Genomic DNA, 22,723 nt, shown 5'->3' on the forward strand with positions numbered 1-22,723 from the left:
ATATTGCGCTTCGCGTGCTGCTCTTTGTAGTTAAACAAAGGCTCTTTTAAGAGCCACCCAACATTTCATTTGAATGCATCTCTTCCTACACTGGTGATGGTCAAATCTAAAAAAAAAAAAAAAAACATGATTTTGCACCTCATATTGTTAATTGCAGTCAAAACAGAGAGAGAAAAAAACTGCTTCGTTTATATTTGCTTTGTTAATGTGGAACGCCTTGGGTCTCTCAAAAGCATTACACCTGCATTGTGACATGCACGTTGATAAGGTTACACAAAGATACATTGAATTCATGAACCATCTACATTCCATTTCAACTCACAAAATATCTCAAGACGAAAAACATAAAAAGCTTGTTACATTGTAACCAATTTCAGTACAATGATTACGTAACAGTGGGTGTTATCCATTGTTTTACCAAACACGTCACACAAATATCCAGTTGACTCCTCAACCAGCTCAATTTGACTCATTATTCGCAGATAAGAGTCGTTGACAAAATAGAGTGATTTATTAAGGCCATTGAAATTCAAGATTTTCGAGAAGAAGCGGGAAAGGGAAGGATAGAAAGCGGCCGACACCAAACTAAGCTTGACCTGATGTCACATGGTAAGCTATAAATTGATTGGCTCTCAGTACGGTGGTTTCAGCCAGTGAAGGAGGGAGACAAAGCATATACACAGAATACTGGCTCACCGTGTACCTTCACATTTGTGCTTAGAAATATTGATGGGAAGTTGGGATCATTTTACTGACTCGGTTCCTTGAATGTCGTTTACTCAACATTTTATAGCCAGTTCCATGGCCTTAATATGTCCACTGCAAACACGTATCATATTCTCATGAAGTTAAGTGTCATGAGAATCTCTTCTGAATGTCCGGAGAATGGATGCAACTGAGAAGCGGCTTATGTTTGGTTGAACCCTCTGGCCAGCCTCATGTATGGTCAAACCCATGTTGACCTCATGGTTGAACACATTGGCCTGAATCTCTAAAGAGATACAGTAATGGCTCTCTTTCTTGCTCTTCCTCTTCATCCTTTTACTCATTCTCCTTCTCCTCCTCTTACTCTCACTCCTCTGCCTCTCTGGTCACCTCTCACTGCAATGTTGCCATAAATTGTTCTCCAAACCAGGAGCTTATGTTTTGATTTAAAATTGCACAACAGCTTTGGAAATGGAAGTTTTGCTATTTGAATAGCAGTGGGTTCTGTCTGAAAACAAGGAGGTTTTCGCATTGATGAAGTGTGCAAAGTAGAGAGGATGGTGTTTAGTGTTTTGAAGAAAGTGTGGTTAACAATTGAAATCTGTGTCTAAAGCAGAGAATTTTGTGTTGTGTTTTGAAGAGTTCATATCAACAAAGAACAAGTGCGTTGTGAGTAGTGAGATGCAGGGTACAGTACTATAGGGGTACAAGGAGGAGAAAGAACCAACAAAAATTAGAGCAAAGCAGAATAGTAATTTCTGATACAATTTTAGCTACTATGAGAGAACATGTTTTTGTTCATCAAAAGATGACGGATAAATATGAAATTTGTTTTGAGATTAAACATGTACTTTTCCTTGAGAACTATATGTTTTGAACAATGTGTTTTCTATTTTCTGGTGTATTGTTTACTCACTGCTTGAAAGTGTATATCATTTCGATCACTTTGATTATGATTTGAGAGCAGTGGTTGATTTTGAGGCGAAAGTTTCATTTTGCAAGGGGATTCAGAGGATTTGTAAATAGTGCTTGAAGATGAGGTTTTGAGTTTACAATTTTGAGAAAATGGGTGACTGTTTCAAGAAATGTGTTTTAGCAATCATAAAAAAAACCTGTAACTCATCTGCTGCATTTCTATAGTGTTTGGAGTTTTTTACGATCGGATACACACAATTTTGACTGCTTGGTTTTGTTTTTTAATCTCCTCACACAATAAGCACAACCACACACCCAATGAGCAAAACACCTCAGATCCATTGCAAAATGAAACACTCTTGTAAAATCTATACACTCATTTACAGTTTTTTACGATCGGATACACACAATTTTGACTGCTTGGTTTTGTTTTTCAATCTTCTCACACAATAAGCACAACCACACACCCGATGAGCAAAAACATCAGATCCATTGCAAATTGAAACACTCTTGTAAAATGTATACACTCATTTAACAAAACTATAATGTCACCATATGAAACACACACATTGCATATACTGAATTCTGTTTGTACCACTTACACACTTCTGTTATAAACCTTAAACACTTTTAGCAATTCTACTTCTCAGTGATTAGAGTAGTGTAAGTGAAGTACACAGAGAAAGTGAAAATACACAATACAGTAAAAACACTACCCAAGACTGATGAAAATATGATTTACGTAATTCTCTCCATATACCCAAATCAGTCAACATGTCAACACGGAGAATCACAACAAAACATGTCCCAGTGTTCATGCTACTTCAATAGTGTGCATAGCACTGTAAGCTCAGCAAATATCAGACAAAGGTGAAAAGATGTTTCCAATAAAGTTGCATTTTACCCTGATGCCTTTTTAGGATTTGTCAGTGTCGCCAGTGTTGACTGAGAGACCTGATGGACATTACTGTATTGAAAATGGCATGGTCACCGATAATGTTCGCTTGAATTTATCTGAGCCTGATAGCATTACGTATTTGCCAAAAGCATGTTTATGATCTCTCAATCTTGTTCTTGCGTGAATATGGGCCTGTCCTCCTTTCAAGTTTATTTGATTCATTTGGTCTTCTTCTTCTTTGAGCACATTTTCCTCCTGCTTCAGGTCTTCCTCTTCCTCTACTTCCACCTTGACCTCGGCCTCATGGCATGGCCTCGGCCTCTTCCTCTTCCTCCTCCTCTGTGGATTCCCCCTCTCACCCTCACTCTTCTTCTTCTTCTGATTCCTTCCATTTTGGTTGAAGACAGATTACAGTTACTCATCTGCTGCATTTCTATAGTGCTTAAACCTGTTTGTTGTGTCTACAATTGCAGTTTTTTTGCACAATCGGATACACACTAAAATCAAAAGTGTAACACAATTATCAAAACCTTCACTCAAGGAGCAAAACAACGGCTCAGATCTGCACAACTATAAGAACATTTCAACATCACACTTTTTGCGAAACCATACACACAAGTGATTTGCAAAGCACTAAACACACTTTTATGCTTTAGGCACAGACGTGTATCAAGAGGTCACTTCCTTACAATTCCAAAACGCTCTGTCAAGTTACCACACGTATGAGCCGGTCAAATAAACACAGCCTTCAATGCCCAAACACAACAAACAGGTTTAAGCACTATAAAAATGCAGCAGATGAGTAACTGTAATCTGTCTTCAACCAAAATGGAAGGAGTCAGAAGAAGTGGTGAGGGTGAGAGGGGGAATCCACAGAGGAGGAGAAGGAGGAAGAGGCCGAGGCCATGCCATGAGGCTGAGGTCAAGGTGGAAGTAGAGGAAGAGGAAGACCTGAAGCAGGAGGAAAATGTGCTCAAAATGTATCAAATACTGTAAACTTGAAAGGAGGACAGGCCCATATTCACGCAAGAACAAGATAGAGAGATCATACTGTAAACATGATTTTGGCAAATACGTAATGCTATCAGGCTCAGAGAAATTCAAGCGAACATTATCGGTGACCATGCCCTTTTCAATACAGCAATGTCCATCAGGTTTTTCAGTCAACACTGGCAACCTGAAGTCCTAAAAAGACATCAGGGTAAAATGCAACTTTATTTGTACTGTATTTTTTCTGATTTATTTTTTTTTGACTGTAAATGGAATTGTAACCTGTACTGGAAACATCTTTTCACGTTTGTCTGATATTTGCTGAGCTTACAGTGTTATGCACACTGCTGAAGTAGCATGAAAACTGGGACATGTTTTGTTGCGATTCTCCATGTTGACTGATTTGGGTATATCTATCTATAAATCCAGGAATCTGTGTGTGTGTGGGTTTGTGGAGTGTCAGTCTGTCTAGGGCGTATCTCCCTGACGGTAGATACGTTAGTTATGAGATTTCTCATGTAGCTTACGCATGTCATGAACCTGTGCATCCTTGATTTTGAAGATTTTTGAATTTATAGTTTTCGAGATATTTGTATTTTACCGTTTCCCGTAGGAAACAATGGGTTATCTTTTCCCGTAGCAAGTCCCACTGTGCACCGAAATTACGTCACAATCAAACAAGCTATGTCACGCTCAGAACCTATAAAACCGGATGGTCAAACTCGATTGTCAGTTTTTGCAACAAGACAATTAGCTAAGTGGCTTATTATTTACACATACTGGAACAAGAAAACACAGACTACATACGGCAGTGAAACAAGGTGAGTTTCCTATAGAAATACTCTGATCTGAATAAGTGCAGTCTGAATGGAAACCATATGGGACCATCATACCTTTCAGAGTAGTCTGTCTAGGGCATATCTCCCTGACGGTAGATACGTTAGTTATGATATTTCGCATGTAGCTTACGCATGTCATGAACCTGTGCATCCTTGATTTTGAAGATTTTTGAATTTATAGTTTTTGAGATATTTGTATTTTACCGTTTGTCGTGCATTGGGTTTAGCGACGCTAAACCCAATGCATTTCAATGCACGGCAAACGGTAAAATACAAATATTTCGCGAACTATACATTCAAAAATCTTAATCTTATTGGTTACCAATGGTCTTACATTAAAGTGTTCTCAGAGATTCTAGCCCCGGATCTCAAAATAATAATATGTAAAAAGTGCCCCGTATTACTTCAGTCTAACCTGTACCTATGTGGAGTGCAAACATGTCTTGCTATTACACTACCCAACAGCTACACCTACGTCTGTTAACACTACATAATTCCTACGGGCACTGCACTAGTAGAGAGAATTACGTAAATAATATTTTCAGCATTGGTCTTGTGTAGTGTTTTTACTGTATTGTGTATTTTCACTTTCTCTGTGTACTTCACTTACACTACTCTAATCACTGAGAAGTAGTATTGCTAAAAGTGTTTTAGGTTTATAACAGAAGTGTGTAAGTGGTACAAACATAATTCAGTATATGCAATGTGTGTGTTTCATATGGTAACAAAATATGGTTTTGGTTAAATGAGTGTATAGATTTTACAAGAGTGTTTCATTTTGCAATGGATCTGATGTTTTTGCTCATTGGGTGTGGTTGTGCTTATTGTGTGAGGAGATTGAAAAACAAAACCGAGCAGTCAAAATTGTGTGTATCCGATCGTACAAAACTGTAAGCAATCATGTGTTTGGGCACTTGATGGCTGTTTTAATTCGACCGGCTCATAAACTTGACAGAGTGTTTTGGAATTGCAAGGAAGTGACCTCTTGATGTACGTCTGTGTCTAAAGCATAAAACTGTGTTTAGTGCTTTGCAAATCACTTGTGTGTATGGTTTCGCAAAAAAGTGTGATGTTTAAATGTGCTTATAGTTGTGCAGATCTGAGCCGTTGTTTTGCTCCTTGAGTGAAGGTTTTGATAATTGTGTAATACTTTTGATTTTAGTGTGTATCCGATCGTAAAAAAATGTAAACCTGTTTGGTGTGTCTACAATTAAGCTGTCATGTGTTTGCGCACATACAGTTTTTTACAATTGCTAAAACACTAAAACCCACTGGCTGAACAAAGTTCTCAGTTGCCTGAACTCATGAAGCTAATTGGGCAGTCTTGTCAATACCTTACAGTATTTTTTCCATCGCTAACGAGCGCTTACCTATACTTAAAATACTTTTTCTAAACTCTTAACACAGACTTACACCTACAAAACACAATTGGCCAAATAGATCATTTTCTTCTCAAAAGCACATTTTGTTAACTATATACTCTTCATTTCAAAATAGAAGACATCTTTCTCTGCACACACTAACTTTACCAAAACACTGGACATCTGACTCAAAATGAAATTATTCTTTCAAAGAATAACTCTTGTTTTCACTTCACAAGGAACATGCAGCCAATCAAAGTACACCAGGTTTCAAAATACTGGCTATTGTCGACATTACAAAAACTGCATAAACTTTTATGTTTCAGTTTTACAGGTATTTGCATGCAAAACATGCAATCCACTGTTTTTTTGCGCCAAATGTTTTGGTTGGGAACTGTATATCCACATGTAATGTTCACATTCAAAAGCATTCCAGTAAAAAGCGAATCAGTTTTTTTTTTTCTTCACTGTTTACTCTAGGAGGTATAGTAGAAATACTGTTTAGTATGATACAACAGAAAACGTTTTACAGTATTGTTTAAAGTTAACAAAATATCCATGAACAAAAAAGCAACAGCAAAAAGCCCAGTAAAAAGGGAGTACTAAAAAAAACCACAACATTCCTTTATCTAATCCCTGCGATCTTCAGGGTTAGGCCACAAGTTTTCATCCACATCGCATCTGATGTTATCCAAGGCGATACACCTTGACTCGCTCACTGTTCCTCTCAAAGGGAGCAGTGTAGAGCTGTTTCATCCGCACTCTGTGTTTGGACAATGTCCGCGTAATGGTTGCGAGGCTGATGCTATTGATATTGTGAAATATCTCTTGCTCCTCCAAAATTCTGCTTTGAATCTCATGCAGTTTAATTGCATTATTTGCAACAACCATATCTACTATGGCAAGCTCTTGTTGATGATTGAGGAGCTTTCCTCTTCCCCCAGAGGGAGGAAGACGTTGCATTCTTTTGAGGGACAAAAAACATCAACATATGCATTACTGTATGGCCTCATTGACATGTCAAGTGAGAATAGAAACAATCCATGTAAAATGCAAACTTACCTGTTGGTTTGTTGAAAGATGCGTATAATTGACGCAACCGTTGACCGCCTCAAATTGGGCTGTACTCTTTCACCAGCCTCTCTTAGTGAAAGACCGTGGTTTATCACATGGCACGAATTCCATCACTCACTACTGCCCTTGTAGCCCTTAGAATGCCACCACCACGCATTCTTATACCTCTACCTTGCCCTCTCCTTAGGCCTGCTCTTCTCCCTGGACCTGCTCCTCTCACAACTCCTGCTCCTCTCACTACTCCTGCTCCTCTCACTACTCCTGCTCCTCTCACTTCTCCTGCACCTCTCACTACTCCTGCTCCTCTCACTTCTCCTGCTCCTCTCACTACTCCTGCTCCTCTCACTACTACACCTCTCACTGCTCCTCTCACTGGGCCTGCTCTTCTCCCTGGGCCCCTTGCTCTAACTCTTCCTCGTCCAGACATCTTTTTCGGTTTCTGTTTCCAAAAACATCATTCCTCAAAGTCCTCCTTTTACTGTATACCTAAGTAATGCCATTGATTCTAAGCCAGACTGGAATCAGCTGTGGTTGACCCAATATACCCAACATACATCAGCTGTGTGTCAATTACAGTTTTTTACAATTGCTAAAACACTAAAACCCACTGGCTGAACAAAGTTCTCAGTTGCCTGAACTCATGAAGCTAATTGTGCAGTCTGTTGTCAATACCTTAAACTATTTCTCATGGCAAAACACAATTTGCAGGTCTCACTTAGACTTTTCAGCAAAACTCTAAACACATTCTCAGTCTTAAAACACATTCTGCACTCTAATTCACATGTCATCCATACTGGTAAACACAAGTGGCAACAATCAAATACAAATAGAGAACAAATGTCATTGATTGAACACAACCACTCAAAATGTATTTAACTTGTATCAAATGATGTGACACAACCAATATGAGCCAGTTTAGGGAGCAAACAGGTTGTTGAAGGTGGGAAGGAGAAAGTCTGAGAATGAATAGAAGAAACAATGTGAGGGGAGGAGGACAAGTAAACACCAGGTTGACTCCTTTGATTTGTGTCCCTTTTACTGTGGTAGTGTATATTGTAGTAGGCCTACAGTGCATTGTAGGCTGTATAAGGACAAAACGAAAACAAGTTGTATGGCCCTGAACATTGTGCTTTCTATTTGGTACAGTAACAGTACTGATTGCTCAATAGACTTTGACTGGTTGTAGGTTCATATCAACGAAGAACAAGAGTGGGCTGTGAGCTGTGAGATGCAGGGTACAGTACTATAGGGGTACAAGAAGGAGAAAGAACCAACACAAATAGGAGCAAAGCAAAGTAGTTATTTTTGATACATTTGTATAGCTACTATGAGAGAGAACATGTTTTCATTCATCAAAAGTCAATGATAGATAAATATGAAATGTACTTCTCCCTGAGAACTATACTATACCTGTACTTCTCCCTGAGAACTATATGTTTTGAACAGTGTGTTTTCTATTTTGTGGTGTATTGTTTACTGACTGATTGAAAGTGTATATCATTTTGAACACTTTGTTTATGATTTGACAGCAGTGTTTGATTTTGAGCACAGGTAAAACTGTTTTGAGGCAAAAGTTTCATTTTGCAAGAGGATTCAGAGGTTTTGTAAATAGTGCTTGAAGATGAGGTTTTGTGTTTAGAGTTTAGAGAACATGAGTGACTGTTTCAAGAATGTGTTTTAGCAATTGTAAAAAACTGTAATGGCTCTGTTTATTTGACAGGCTCATAGGTGTGGTCATTTGACAGTCAATGTTTTGGAATTGCAAGGAAGTGACCTCTTGATATACTTCTGTGTCTAAAGCATTCAAGTGTGTTCAGTGTTTTGCAAATCACTTGTGTGTATTGTTTCGCAAAAAGTGAGATGTTGACATGTGCTTATAGTGGTGCAATTCTGAGACGTTGATTTGCTCCTTGAGTTAAGGTGTTGATAATTGTGTAATACGTTTGATTTTAGCGTTTATCCAATCTTAAAAAACGGTAAACAATCGAGAAAAACTGTAAGCAATTGCATTACTCATAGGGGTGGTTATTTGTCAGTCACTGCTTTGGAATTGCAAGGAAGTGACATATTGATATATATCTGTGTGCAATAATATAAATGTGTTTGGTGTTTTGCAAATCACTGTGTGTAATGGTTGGCAAACAGTGTGAGGCTGACATTTAGCTTATAGTGGTGCAAATCTGGGCCAGGTTTTGCTCCTTGAGTATACAGTTTGGATAATTGTGTAATGCTTTTGAATTTAGTGTTTATTCAATCATAAAGAAATGTTAGCACTAATGTGTTTTTTCGCACTTGATGGCTGTGTTTTAGCAATTGGCTCATAGGTGTGGTAATTTGACAGTCGGTGCTTTGGAATTGGAAGGAAGTGTCATCTTGATATTCTTCTGTGTCGTAATGAATGCAAGTGTGTTTAGTGTTTTGTAAATCACTGTGTTGTTTCTCAAAAAGTGTGCACTGACGTTGTGCTTATAGTGGTGCATCTCTGGGCCGGGTTTTGCTCCTTGCAAACGACTTGGATAATTGTGTTATACTTTTGATTTGAGTGTTTATTCAATGGTAAAAACTTTAAGAGCCACCCACATCTATTTGAGAATGGGCATTCCCAGGCTCTATTCGGCATGATGCACAAATGTAATGGGTGAAAGTTGGACTTGATGTTTGCAGATAAGATATAAGCATGGAAAATAGGAACTGCCTATGGCTTTCTAAAGGAATATGAAGTTAATGTGAAAGGAGCATTTCAAGTTTCTGTACTGTAACATACAAACTCACATCTATTTAGTGAAAGAGATTCACACATATGTGCGGTAAAGGTGTCCAAGTACATGGATTGGTAACTAGACCATGCATTTGGGACACTCCTGAGGTCGCTGGTTCTAGGTTTTGAATCTGATTCCAGTCTCAAATGCCTGTGTGTGCCCAACACACAGTACTCTGAAAACCACAGTTGCTAACTATGACCCCCTTTTCCCACAATGAAAATGTATAATACATTTGATAATACCAAGTTAACTTAAAGTTTAGTATCATAAGGCATTGACTGCCAGTGAATATAAAGATATTGGCAAATATGTACATTAAAAATGCAAGCAAACACTTCTTGCGTTGTTGTTGGATAAGATTATACATTTTGTACGTCAAGCGTCTATATACTGAACGAATTTCTGAATTAAGGCAAAAACGCTCGTAGAGTAGGAGAAGGGCTTTGTACTTTGAATTTTAGGCGCCACCGGAATCAGGGCGTTGAATACCAATCAGCGGTAGCCAGCAAGTAAACGTCATCAGGGGGCTGGTCGAGGTTGTAACCTATAAATACCCTGCTTGCTTGCGTACTGGCATACTCCTAGCATTGAAGCAGACTTTGCAATGGCAAGAACGAAGCAAACCGCCCGTAAGTCCACCGGAGGAAAGGCTCCGCGAAAGCAGCTCGCCACCAAGGCTGCTCGTAAGAGCGCACCAGCCACCGGCGGAGTGAAGAAGCCCCATCGTTACAGGCCCGGCACAGTGGCTCTGAGAGAGATCCGTCGTTACCAGAAGTCCACTGAGCTGCTGATCCGCAAGCTGCCTTTCCAGCGTCTGGTCAGGGAAATTGCCCAGGACTTCAAAACCGATCTGCGCTTCCAGAGCTCTGCTGTCATGGCTCTTCAGGAGGCCAGCGAGGCTTACCTGGTTGGTCTGTTTGAGGACACCAACCTGTGCGCCATCCACGCCAAGAGGGTGACCATCATGCCCAAAGACATCCAGCTGGCCCGTCGCATCCGCGGGGAGCGTGCTTAAGTTGATCCCGACAACGTCAAGAAAAACAAACGGCTCTTTTAAGAGCCACCTAAATAACTCATGAAAGCTCATTTTCCATCCAGTGTTGGTACACACGCTATTTAATAGCCCACGCACATACTATACTCTAGCTACTACCATACAGTATGTTTAGCCCCCCAGTAGAAGTCACGGTTGAAAGCCGACGCTAGAATGACCGAAAATTCTTTTTACCATATACACTATGTGTAGGGCATATAGTAGTAGTATTACTAATAACCTTTATATTTGTATAGCACCTTTCATACAGAACAATGCAGCTCAACGTGCTGAACAGCAACGGATGTACGTGCACAGTGATGCCAAACAATTTAAATCAAATAAATATAAAATAAAAATAGTGAGTGCATACAAATTTAAGCTATAACATGATAACTGCAGTTGTATTTGTTTCAAGATCAGTCAGAACCGAAGTTAAAGACTAAGGTGAAGCGATACCAAGAACTACATCTGATGGAAGACAGCACCATATGCAAAACAATGTTCCTAAACATTTGCGACGTACTCTGCAACTCCCTGTCACACGCCTGTTGTTGACAAAAAAAGACGAGTGCAACATCTGGAACCGTTGGGTTTTTTTTTTTTGTGTTACGTTGTTGCGGCCAGTGTATCGAGTCATCTACACGCAAACTTATTGTATAGTGCAGTGTGTTGCAGTTTGTGTTCTCTGCATTGCAAAACTGCTCCACATATGTCGTTTCGGTTTTAGAATTAGGCTGCGGTTGACGTACAACATTAAAAATGCGCACAAGGTGCGTATTTCGAGCTCAGAATTCGGTTTGATCATCGTTCATATTACAAAAATGTGTGATAGTGGAGTCTTATGTGATTTTCCGAAACAAGGTAGGCGCAACCCTCTCTAGAGGAACATCCTGAAAACATAAGGAGATTTTGATTATGTTGGAACTGCTTTTCAAAGACAATGTGGGTGGCTCTTAAAAGAGCCTTTGGGTTGAAAAGCGTAAAACGCTTTACTTGGAGCTGGTGTACTTGGTGACGGCCTTGGTTCCCTCAGACACGGCGTGCTTAGCAAGCTCGCCGGGCAGAAGCAGACGCACTGCAGTCTGGATCTCCCTGGAGGTGATGGTGGAACGCTTGTTGTAGTGAGCCAAACGGGAAGACTCTCCAGCGATACGCTCGAAGATGTCGTTCACGAAAGAGTTCATGATGCCCATGGCCTTGGAGGAGATGCCAGTGTCGGGATGGACCTGCTTCAGGACCTTGTACACGTAGATGGCATAGCTTTCCTTCCTGGTCTTTCGGCGCTTCTTGCCGCCTTTGGCTGTGGTCTTGGTCACGGCTTTCTTGGAGCCCTTCTTCGGGGCGGGCTTTGCTGGCTCAGGCATGATGCTTTCTGTATGAGGATTCAGACAGAACTGCGGTACTGCATGCAGTCGTGCCACCTCTATATATACAGCACTCTATGCTAATATTTCACCTAGGCCAGCCATGACCAGAATCCCAGACGATGGTTGGTTACTTTGAAGCGCAGGGGCGGGTCCGTCTACTAAGCCCGCTCTGACCACAGAAAGATAGTTTAGTCCGCACTTCCCCTTCTTTTGTCATCTTCCCGCACTTTCTGAGCTACCTTGGCATGACCAAAATGAAGTCAATATACGAGACCTGCGGCATTAATTAAGCCTCATTGTTAGTGATACATATTTTCAATAAATCTGCATCGTTAACACTGACAAAGTCTTTATAGGAGAGATTCAAGTAGCCTATACGTGCATCCATGAAAGTGAGTTGCAGCATATGACTCAATAACTGAATCGTTTTTTTTCTTCAGTTAGAATATCTACATGTCAAAAAGACTAAGATGTGAATTTGATTATTGGTTTGATTATTGGTTCAAATTTGGTTTCCATAGGAGTGCTCCCTGTTATGGGAGTTACAGTTTTTTTTTCAGTTGTCCTGTATGTCCTATGTTATCCCAAACAGATTAGGAAAAACTCAAAAAAGGTTTGCCGTGTATGACTTTGTAGGGGGCCCCAGAGTATCTTCGTGGGATTTTGTTGGTGAGATTGTTTTTTTCATTGACTTTTGAGTTCCCTGGCAATGGCCTGCATTTTACATTGCCTCACAATACTTTTGCAAACACACTACTCTTGGTATATTCGCCACTTCCATATAACGTGGATCAGCTCATACAATTGTACTTTTGAACTTGGTATTGCATATGGGGATATAGCCATGCTTATCATTAAGCAGTAAAGCTATGAAATCAGTGGGAATACATTTACAATGAACCTAACAGGAGAAGGCTCACTAAAATAAATAATTATGCATTTACAGTGGCTGTTGGCCGTGTTGTGCATTGTAGGTTATATTCAGTATTAGTGCGCCGTAGTTGACATCTTACACCACACATTGGTATTGAACATTCCCATTTTTCAATATAAACGCAATTGGAATCATGTTTTACGTAAGTATTTGGGTGGCTCTTAAAAGAGCCTTTGTCTCAGAATGAGGTGAAAGATTATTAACCTCCAAAACCGTACAGAGTACGACCCTGGCGTTTCAGAGCATAGACGACATCCATTGCGGTCACGGTCTTTCTCTTGGCATGCTCGGTGTAGGTGACGGCATCACGGATGACGTTCTCCAGGAACACCTTCAGCACACCACGGGTCTCCTCGTAGATGAGGCCAGAGATACGCTTCACACCGCCACGACGAGCAAGACGCCTGATTGCGGGCTTAGTGATGCCCTGGATGTTATCACGAAGAACCTTACGATGACGCTTGGCGCCCCCTTTACCGAGTCCTTTTCCTCCTTTGCCTCTTCCACTCATTGTCACTGTTTTAGTTTTACAGCAATGTGTGCACCTCAGCGTGTTGTACGAGGTCTTATATCCATCTGGAGGACCTGTTTGAAGACTATAAACACTCCTCCTCGTCCGTCCCTCCTACTTTTCTCTACTGGTGTTGGCGCGTACATGCAGCAAATTGTACGTCACCTTGACACGTCATTCAGTATTCAAAGTACATAGAATTTAAGTGGACGGTTATATCCAATCCTCTTTGTCTAAAATGTAACTATTATGACCGACCGAACCACTAAAAGGATCCATGGCCTTTGGGAGCTCGACTCTTTGTAACCCATACAGTCCATTTTATAATAGTTGTTTTCATAGTAAGGCTACGGGATCTGTCTTTAAAGTGGTGTATGTAACCCTCTTTCTCGCTAGCCAACTACCCATGATGGTGTGCGGTCTTTCAAATGCATTGTTCCTATAAAAACAATTGGTCGTAATGAGTAATGTATGCTTCAAGCTCAAGCTACGTTTGCAATATTTTCAGCTGAAGATGTAAAGTCTATCAAGGTTTTAAATCCCCACCAACCAATTAAGCAATGAACACACATGGTATGGCAGTATGTATTCACCTGCTTTAGAGCCAGAAAGAAAAGTTAATCTTTAAGTGAAGTTTAGCCAGAGTGGCTGATAATAAATAAACAGTGTGTTGTTAATACATCTTTAATAAGCTATTAAATTCTATTTAAATTAAATACAGCTGACGGATCCCCAAAAAATTGAAATATGCTTGCAGAATTCTGCTCATCGTTGTTATTTTTGTATCATTCAAACATGATTACAAGCCGGTCCATTAGATACTTTGTATCACCTAACCACTTCAGTTTGTTCCATTTTAAAGGTGTTCGCAATACATGGAGATTCTGGGACTTTGTGATTATTGTGACCATTGAACTGACATATCTGGAAACCAAGCTGCAACCTAAACTGGAAGGTGTCGTTTTAACTATTGCATGCGTTAAAATATTCAGTGATTTTGGAGATCACGCACAAAAGGAAAGGAGGATATCCAGCAGGCGCCAAAATGAAGCAACGTTTGTCTTCCCGCAGGACCTACACGTTGATTGGCTCTCAGTATTCTCGCCTCAACCACTGAGGCAATGAGCAACGCTGAGCTTGAGGAGAATAAATACACTCCCCTCCCCGTTTTGCTACACTTCAGTATTCGGAAGAACCCATACAACTCCTAAAATGAGCGGCAGAGGCAAAACCGGTGGAAAGGCTAGAGCAAAGGCCAAGACTCGCTCCTCCAGGGCTGGACTCCAGTTCCCCGTGGGCCGTGTTCACAGGCTGCTCCGCAAGGGCAACTATGCTCATCGTGTTGGTGCTGGTGCTCCGGTCTACATGGCTGCAGTGCTCGAGTATCTGACTGCTGAGATTCTCGAGTTGGCCGGCAACGCTGCCCGTGACAACAAGAAGAGTCGTATCATTCCCCGCCATCTGCAGCTGGCTGTGCGCAACGACGAGGAGTTGAACAAGCTGCTCGGCGGAGTGACCATCGCTCAGGGTGGTGTACTGCCCAATATCCAGGCTGTGCTCCTGCCCAAGAAGACCGAGAAGTCCAAGTAAATCTGACCTCTAAACTATCAAACAAAGGCTCTTTTAAGAGCCACCCAATTACTTTTTAAAAGTTCATTCCAAGTTGCTTAAAGTGCCACTCAGCCCCCCCACCAATTGGCACATACACCTATCAGAAAAGGACTTTATGTTGTTTTCTTTAATAACTGGTGTAGCAGGCACTGGTCAATGCCATTCATGTTACTTGCATTTATGTAAACACTAGCAGCCTAGCTTGATTTTGATACATACTTGAACATAAACACACTATATTTAGACACTCAATGTACTACCATTGGGTTGTCTGGACACAGCCAGAAAGACCAAACTACCTCAGCCAATGTATAAACAACATAATAATTGTCGAGGTGACATAAGGTTAACTATACATTCAGAAACGTCCTGTTGATGCCCATTGTTGAGATTTTTGTGAGCCTCTAGTTGTTCAGGGTCTATGGTGGCCCATATTAAAACAATGAGTCAAAGTCTCGTTTAACTTTTTGAAACGTTTGAAACTATTGCTACTCCACGTATGTATCGCCACAATCTGTTCTTTCACCTTTTAACTAGTCTTTCACTTTTGGTGAGATGTGAGATCATTGGAACGTTTATTGACTTAAGCAATGTGAGACATTTAGAGGGAAAATCACTATTTGGTGGAGCTGTTAACAATTCATGAACATTTGAAATCTGAGACTGCACCCTTCTATTTGTAAGACATGAGAAGCCTTCTTTAACAATTTGTTGGATTTTAAAAGCTTGTGTAAAATCGTAACTAGTAACTACTGCCATCAAATATAAGGGGAGTAGAAAGTGTAAGTTAACCCCAAGCTCTGAGCCTAACACACCACCTTGTGCGATGGTGACACCACAAAGTAATTTGTTCAACTCCTCGTCGTTACGCACAGCCAACTGCAGATGAAGGGGGGATATCCAGCCCCCTGCATTTTTCTGAAAAAATAATCATCAAAATCAGCATGGCAAGGCTCAGGGAGATTTTAAACATTAAATGGTGTTTTTCTCTGTGTCACAGTTAGAGAAACTTATTTTCTTTGTGAAACTGTCCTCCTCTTCTCCTATGTTGATGTCTGCTGCGATGGGGAATAGTGAAGTGCATGGCGTAGAAAAGAGTATGACCTGGACCAAGTGGGACTTATAGTTCAGTCTGTGTAAGTCTATTGTGCCTTGCTAGTGAGGCAGGGTTTAGTGTGTAGGCAATCCAACGGAAATACCTGATGATTCAAAGGCATGCAATCTTATAACATGTACACCTGCAAGTAATATCTCTTATCGTTAAACTTCCTCTCAGTCCTGTAACCCATCCACGCCTACACTATACCATGATGTATGGAACAATATCATTACAGTTTTTTCTTGATTGCAGAAGCACATTTTTGAAAACAGGGCCCTGTTTTTCAAAACACTACACACAATTAGCACCACCACACACCCAATTAGTAGAACAATTCACATCCTTTGCAAAATTAAACATGCATCTAAAAACAATACACTAATTTATCAAAACAAATTGCGTTACCACAAACACACTAAAACACACACACATACACACACACACTCAGACACACAAACACACACACACACACACACACACACACACACACACACACACACACACACGCATGAAACATATAACTTATCGTTTTTTTCACAACATGCCTACGGTTCCTGTCGGGCAGGGGGGCATTATCCACATCACAGGCAACTGACCTGAATGTTTATATTTGTGTGTTGTTGTTGCTTTGAGATTTTACTTGAAAAGTGTCTGCAACAACTGAACATTGTGTGTAGTGATTTGACAAGGTGATGTGTAATTGACATTAGAGTGTAAAGCAGGAAAGTCAGAGTCTATACAGATAAGGGAGTGTGAAGAAATGCCAAATTGGGTCGACTGATTGGTACATGAAGTTTTTTGTGTGAAACACTGTAATTCTGTTTGTACCAGTAACACACTGCTGCTCCAAACCTAAAACACTTTTAGCAATTCTACACCTCAGTGATTAGAGTGTAAGTGAACGACACAGGAAAAGTGCAAATATACAATACATTCACCAAAGTTTTGTACGATTGCATAAACACTCAAATCAAAAGTATTACACAATGAACAAAACCTTACACTCAAGGAGCAAAACATATGCCCAGATTTGCACCACTATAAGCAGATGTCGCATTTCTACTTCTCAGTGATTAGGGTAGTGTAAGAGAAGTACACAGAGAAAGTGCAAATATACAATACATTCACCACAAGACCAATGCTGCGGAAAATATAATTAATTTCTCTCCATACACCCAAAACCAGTCAACATTGAGAATCACAACAACGAGTTTCCCAGTTGTCATGCTATTACAGTAGTGTGCATAACACTTTAAGCTCAACAAATATCAGACCAACATATTCTGTATCCAGGTTACAATTGCAGTAAAACTAAAATAAAAGATCTGAAAATACAGTACAAATACGTTTTTTTTTTCTTCTTTCCAGAATGAGTGCCAGTGTTGACTGAGAGACATGATGGACATTATTGAAAATGGTATGGTCACCGCTCATTTTTGGGTTCAGTATAGTACAAACCTGAAATCGTCCCAAAGGCACGAACTGTATTCGACCATATGGGCTACAACTTTGATTGTCTTTAAATGTATCTGTATTTACGAAAGTGTTCAAAGTGTTTGTTTCCAATAAATGTTCAAAATGTCTGCATTCCCATTAGGATGTGTGTCTGCTGTGATGTCGGATCGGCCGAATATGTCTGGCAGCCATGTGTTTCACTAAGTCCAAACAGATCCCATCTGAAAAGCACAGATTCGCACAGGGTACTTTATTACCGATTATACGGGTCATAGAGGTCCATGGTTTGTTCTATTGCTCACCGAGGTGCAAATGCCAAATGATTTTACAACTTTTTTAGAGGAGTTTTCCTCAGAAAAGAAATATGGGTTGCCACGACGCCCCTGTCACTTCTACGGTTCTCTGTTCGTTGAAACACGGAAAGGGTGAAAATGCGAGGTAATTTAAGTTTGCTTTAAAGTGCAAGGTGTGAACTTCACAACCGACATCTTCATATCCGCACATTTTGTTTCGTTAGACACATTTTGTTACAAAATGCGAGTGGAGAAAACACAAGCGAGTCCATCACGGAAGAGAGGAATGGAGAGCTCTTTCAGTTGAGTCTCAACGGTTCTCATGCCTATCTTAAATACAACCCGCTGGCGACTCGTGGTACTCGTTCACTCGATTCTCTCGTACTCTGATCGTTAGACACCACGAAACTATGGCTGAAGTTGCCCCAGCTGCCGCGCCTGCTAAGTCTCCCAAGAAGAAGGCACCAAGGCCCAAGAAAACCGGACCCAGTGTGGGCGAGCTTATCGTCAAATCCATCACTGCATCCAAAGAGAGGAAGGGAGTTTCTCTGGCTGCCCTGAAGAAGGCTTTAGCCGCTGGTGGATACGATGTGGAAAAGAACAACGCTCGTGTCAAGGTGGCCATCAAGAGTCTCGTCTCAAAGGGCACACTGGTTCAGACGAAAGGAACTGGCGCGTCCGGCTCCTTCAAGCTGAACAAACAGGCAGAGGTGAAGAAGCCTGCGAAGAAGGCTCCCGTCAAAGCCAAGAAGCCGGCAGCAAAGAAGCCCGCTGTAGCCAAGAAGCCCAAGAAGGCAGTGGCAAAGAAGCCCGCAGCTGCTGCAAAGAAGTCTCCGAAGAAAGCCAAGAAACCCGTTACGCCCAAGAAGGCAACGAAGAGCCCCAAGAAGGCCAAAAAGCCCGCCGCACCCAAGAAGGCAGCTAAGAGCCCCAAGAAAGCTAAGGCAGCGAAACCCAAGGTGGCCAAGCCTAAAGCCACCAAGGCGAAAAAGGCTGCCCCTAAAAAGAAGTAAATATTGCGCTTCGCGTGCTGCTCTTTGTAGTTAAACAAAGGCTCTTTTAAGAGCCACCCAACATTTCATTTGAATGCATCTCTTCCTACACTGGTGATGGTCAAATCTAAAAAAAAAAAAAAACATGATTTTGCACCTCATATTGTTAATTGCAGTCAAAAGAGAGAGAGAAAAAAACTGCTTCGTTTATATTTGCTTTGTTAATGTGGAACGCCTTGGGTCTCTCAAAAGCATTACACCTGCATTGTGACATGCACGTTGATAAGGTTACACAAAGATACATTGAATTCATGAACCATCTACATTCCATTTCAACTCACAAAATATCTCAAGACGAAAAACATAAAAAGCTTGTTACATTGTAACCAATTTCAGTACAATGATTACGTAACAGTGGGTGTTATCCATTGTTTTACCAAACACGTCACACAAATATCCAGTTGACTCCTCAACCAGCTCAATTTGACTCATTATTCGCAGATAAGAGTCGTTGACAAAATAGAGTGATTTATTAAGGCCATTGAAATTCAAGATTTTCGAGAAGAAGCGGGAAAGGGAAGGATAGAAAGCGGCCGACACCAAACTAAGCTTGACCTGATGTCACATGGTAAGCTATAAATTGATTGGCTCTCAGTACGGTGGTTTCAGCCAGTGAAGGAGGGAGACAAAGCATATACACAGAATACTGGCTCACCGTGTACCTTCACATTTGTGCTTAGAAATATTGATGGGAAGTTGGGATCATTTTACTGACTCGGTTCCTTGAATGTCGTTTACTCAACATTTTATAGCCAGTTCCATGGCCTTAATATGTCCACTGCAAACACGTATCATATTCTCATGAAGTTAAGTGTCATGAGAATCTCTTCTGAATGTCCGGAGAATGGATGCAACTGAGAAGCGGCTTATGTTTGGTTGAACCCTCTGGCCAGCCTCATGTATGGTCAAACCCATGTTGACCTCATGGTTGAACACATTGGCCTGAATCTCTAAAGAGATACAGTAATGGCTCTCTTTCTTGCTCTTCCTCTTCATCCTTTTACTCATTCTCCTTCTCCTCCTCTTACTCTCACTCCTCTGCCTCTCTGGTCACCTCTCACTGCAATGTTGCCATAAATTGTTCTCCAAACCAGGAGCTTATGTTTTGATTTAAAATTGCACAACAGCTTTGGAAATGGAAGTTTTGCTATTTGAATAGCAGTGGGTTCTGTCTGAAAACAAGGAGGTTTTCGCATTGATGAAGTGTGCAAAGTAGAGAGGATGGTGTTTAGTGTTTTGAAGAAAGTGTGGTTAACAATTGAAATCTGTGTCTAAAGCAGAGAATTTTGTGTTGTGTTTTGAAGAGTTCATATCAACAAAGAACAAGTGCGTTGTGAGTAGTGAGATGCAGGGTACAGTACTATAGGGGTACAAGGAGGAGAAAGAACCAACAAAAATTAGAGCAAAGCAGAATAGTAATTTCTGATACAATTTTAGCTACTATGAGAGAACATGTTTTTGTTCATCAAAAGATGACGGATAAATATGAAATTTGTTTTGAGATTAAACATGTACTTTTCCTTGAGAACTATATGTTTTGAACAATGTGTTTTCTATTTTCTGGTGTATTGTTTACTCACTGCTTGAAAGTGTATATCATTTCGATCACTTTGATTATGATTTGAGAGCAGTGGTTGATTTTGAGGCGAAAGTTTCATTTTGCAAGGGGATTCAGAGGATTTGTAAATAGTGCTTGAAGATGAGGTTTTGAGTTTACAATTTTGAGAAAATGGGTGACTGTTTCAAGAAATGTGTTTTAGCAATCATAAAAAAAACCTGTAACTCATCTGCTGCATTTCTATAGTGTTTGGAGTTTTTTACGATCGGATACACACAATTTTGACTGCTTGGTTTTGTTTTTTAATCTCCTCACACAATAAGCACAACCACACACCCAATGAGCAAAACACCTCAGATCCATTGCAAAATGAAACACTCTTGTAAAATCTATACACTCATTTACAGTTTTTTACGATCGGATACACACAATTTTGACTGCTTGGTTTTGTTTTTCAATCTTCTCACACAATAAGCACAACCACACACCCGATGAGCAAAAACATCAGATCCATTGCAAATTGAAACACTCTTGTAAAATGTATACACTCATTTAACAAAACTATAATGTCACCATATGAAACACACACATTGCATATACTGAATTCTGTTTGTACCACTTACACACTTCTGTTATAAACCTTAAACACTTTTAGCAATTCTACTTCTCAGTGATTAGAGTAGTGTAAGTGAAGTACACAGAGAAAGTGAAAATACACAATACAGTAAAAACACTACCCAAGACTGATGAAAATATGATTTACGTAATTCTCTCCATATACCCAAATCAGTCAACATGTCAACACGGAGAATCACAACAAAACATGTCCCAGTGTTCATGCTACTTCAATAGTGTGCATAGCACTGTAAGCTCAGCAAATATCAGACAAAGGTGAAAAGATGTTTCCAATAAAGTTGCATTTTACCCTGATGCCTTTTTAGGATTTGTCAGTGTCGCCAGTGTTGACTGAGAGACCTGATGGACATTACTGTATTGAAAATGGCATGGTCACCGATAATGTTCGCTTGAATTTATCTGAGCCTGATAGCATTACGTATTTGCCAAAAGCATGTTTATGATCTCTCTATCTTGTTCTTGCGTGAATATGGGCCTGTCCTCCTTTCAAGTTTATTTGATACATTTGGTCTTCTTCTTCTTTGAGCACATTTTCCTCCTGCTTCAGGTCTTCCTCTTCCTCTACTTCCACCTTGACCTCGGCCTCATGGCATGGCCTCGGCCTCTTCCTCTTCCTCTTCCTCTTTCTCCTCCTCTGTGGATTCCCCCTCTCACCCTCACTCTTCTTCTTCTTCTGATTCCTTCTATTTTGGTTGAAGACAGATTACAGTTACTCATCTGCTGCATTTCTATAGTGCTTAAACCTGTTTGTTGTGTCTACAATTGCAGTTTTTTTGCACAATCGGATACACACTAAAATCAAAAGTGTAACACAATTATCAAAACCTTCACTCAAGGAGCAAAACAACGGCTCAGATCTGCACAACTATAAGAACATTTCAACATCACACTTTTTGCGAAACCATACACACAAGTGATTTGCAAAGCACTAAACACACTTTTATGCTTTAGGCACAGACGTGTATCAAGAGGTCACTTCCTTACAATTCCAAAACGCTCTGTCAAGTTACCACACGTATGAGCCGGTCAAATAAACACAGCCTTCAATGCCCAAACACAACAAACAGGTTTAAGCACTATAAAAATGCAGCAGATGAGTAACTGTAATCTGTCTTCAACCAAAATGGAAGGAGTCAGAAGAAGTGGTGAGGGTGAGAGGGGGAATCCACAGAGGAGGAGAAGGAGGAAGAGGCCGAGGCCATGCCATGAGGCTGAGGTCAAGTCGGAAGTAGAGGAAGAGGAAGACCTGAAGCAGGAGGAAAATGTGCTCAAAATGTATCAAATACTGTAAACTTGAAAGGAGGACAGGCCCATATTCACGCAAGAACAAGATAGAGAGATCATACTGTAAACATGATTTTGGCAAATACGTAATGCTATCAGGCTCAGAGAAATTCAAGCGAACATTATCGGTGACCATGCCCTTTTCAATACAGCAATGTCCATCAGGTTTTTCAGTCAACACTGGCAACCTGAAGTCCTAAAAAGACATCAGGGTAAAATGCAACTTTATTTGTACTGTATTTTTTCTGATTTATTTTTTTTTGACTGTAAATGGAATTGTAACCTGTACTGGAAACATCTTTTCACGTTTGTCTGATATTTGCTGAGCTTACAGTGTTATGCA

General features: G+C 40.4%; 5 protein-coding genes across 5 annotated transcripts; 3 read left to right on the forward strand and 2 right to left on the reverse strand.

Annotated features, from left to right (window-relative positions):
* Positions 1-10,148: 10,148 nt before the first annotated feature.
* LOC308378992 (histone H3.2) lies at positions 10,149-10,559 on the forward strand (the record flags this gene model as incomplete). Its single annotated transcript, XM_080856029.1, has 1 exon — positions 10,149-10,559. The coding sequence occupies one exon, from the start codon at positions 10,149-10,151 to the stop codon at positions 10,557-10,559; it is 411 nt and encodes a 136-aa protein (XP_080712155.1).
* A 1,010-nt stretch (positions 10,560-11,569) lies between these two features.
* LOC308379021 (histone H2B 1/2-like) lies at positions 11,570-11,944 on the reverse strand (the record flags this gene model as incomplete). The annotated part of the gene is made up of 1 exon (XM_080856064.1): positions 11,570-11,944. One exon carries the CDS (start codon positions 11,942-11,944, stop codon positions 11,570-11,572), a length of 375 nt encoding a protein of 124 aa, XP_080712190.1.
* Positions 11,945-13,014: 1,070 nt separating this feature from the next.
* Positions 13,015-13,392, reverse strand: LOC308362889 (histone H4; the record flags this gene model as incomplete). The annotated part of the gene is made up of 1 exon (XM_080835616.1): positions 13,015-13,392. One exon carries the CDS (start codon positions 13,390-13,392, stop codon positions 13,081-13,083), a length of 312 nt encoding a protein of 103 aa, XP_080691742.1. The 3' UTR covers positions 13,015-13,080.
* A 1,212-nt stretch (positions 13,393-14,604) lies between these two features.
* Positions 14,605-14,982, forward strand: LOC308375586 (histone H2A-like; the record flags this gene model as incomplete). The annotated part of the gene is made up of 1 exon (XM_080851748.1): positions 14,605-14,982. The coding sequence occupies one exon, from the start codon at positions 14,605-14,607 to the stop codon at positions 14,980-14,982; it is 378 nt and encodes a 125-aa protein (XP_080707874.1).
* A 3,278-nt stretch (positions 14,983-18,260) lies between these two features.
* Positions 18,261-18,863, forward strand: LOC308382778 (histone H1-like; the record flags this gene model as incomplete). The annotated part of the gene is made up of 1 exon (XM_080860302.1): positions 18,261-18,863. The coding sequence occupies one exon, from the start codon at positions 18,261-18,263 to the stop codon at positions 18,861-18,863; it is 603 nt and encodes a 200-aa protein (XP_080716428.1).
* Between the last annotated feature and the right edge of the window lie 3,860 nt (positions 18,864-22,723).

This window comes from Sprattus sprattus (genome assembly GCF_963457725.1).
Source record: "Sprattus sprattus genome assembly, chromosome: 1".
In the NCBI taxonomy this organism is placed as follows: domain Eukaryota; kingdom Metazoa; phylum Chordata; class Actinopteri; order Clupeiformes; family Clupeidae; genus Sprattus; species Sprattus sprattus.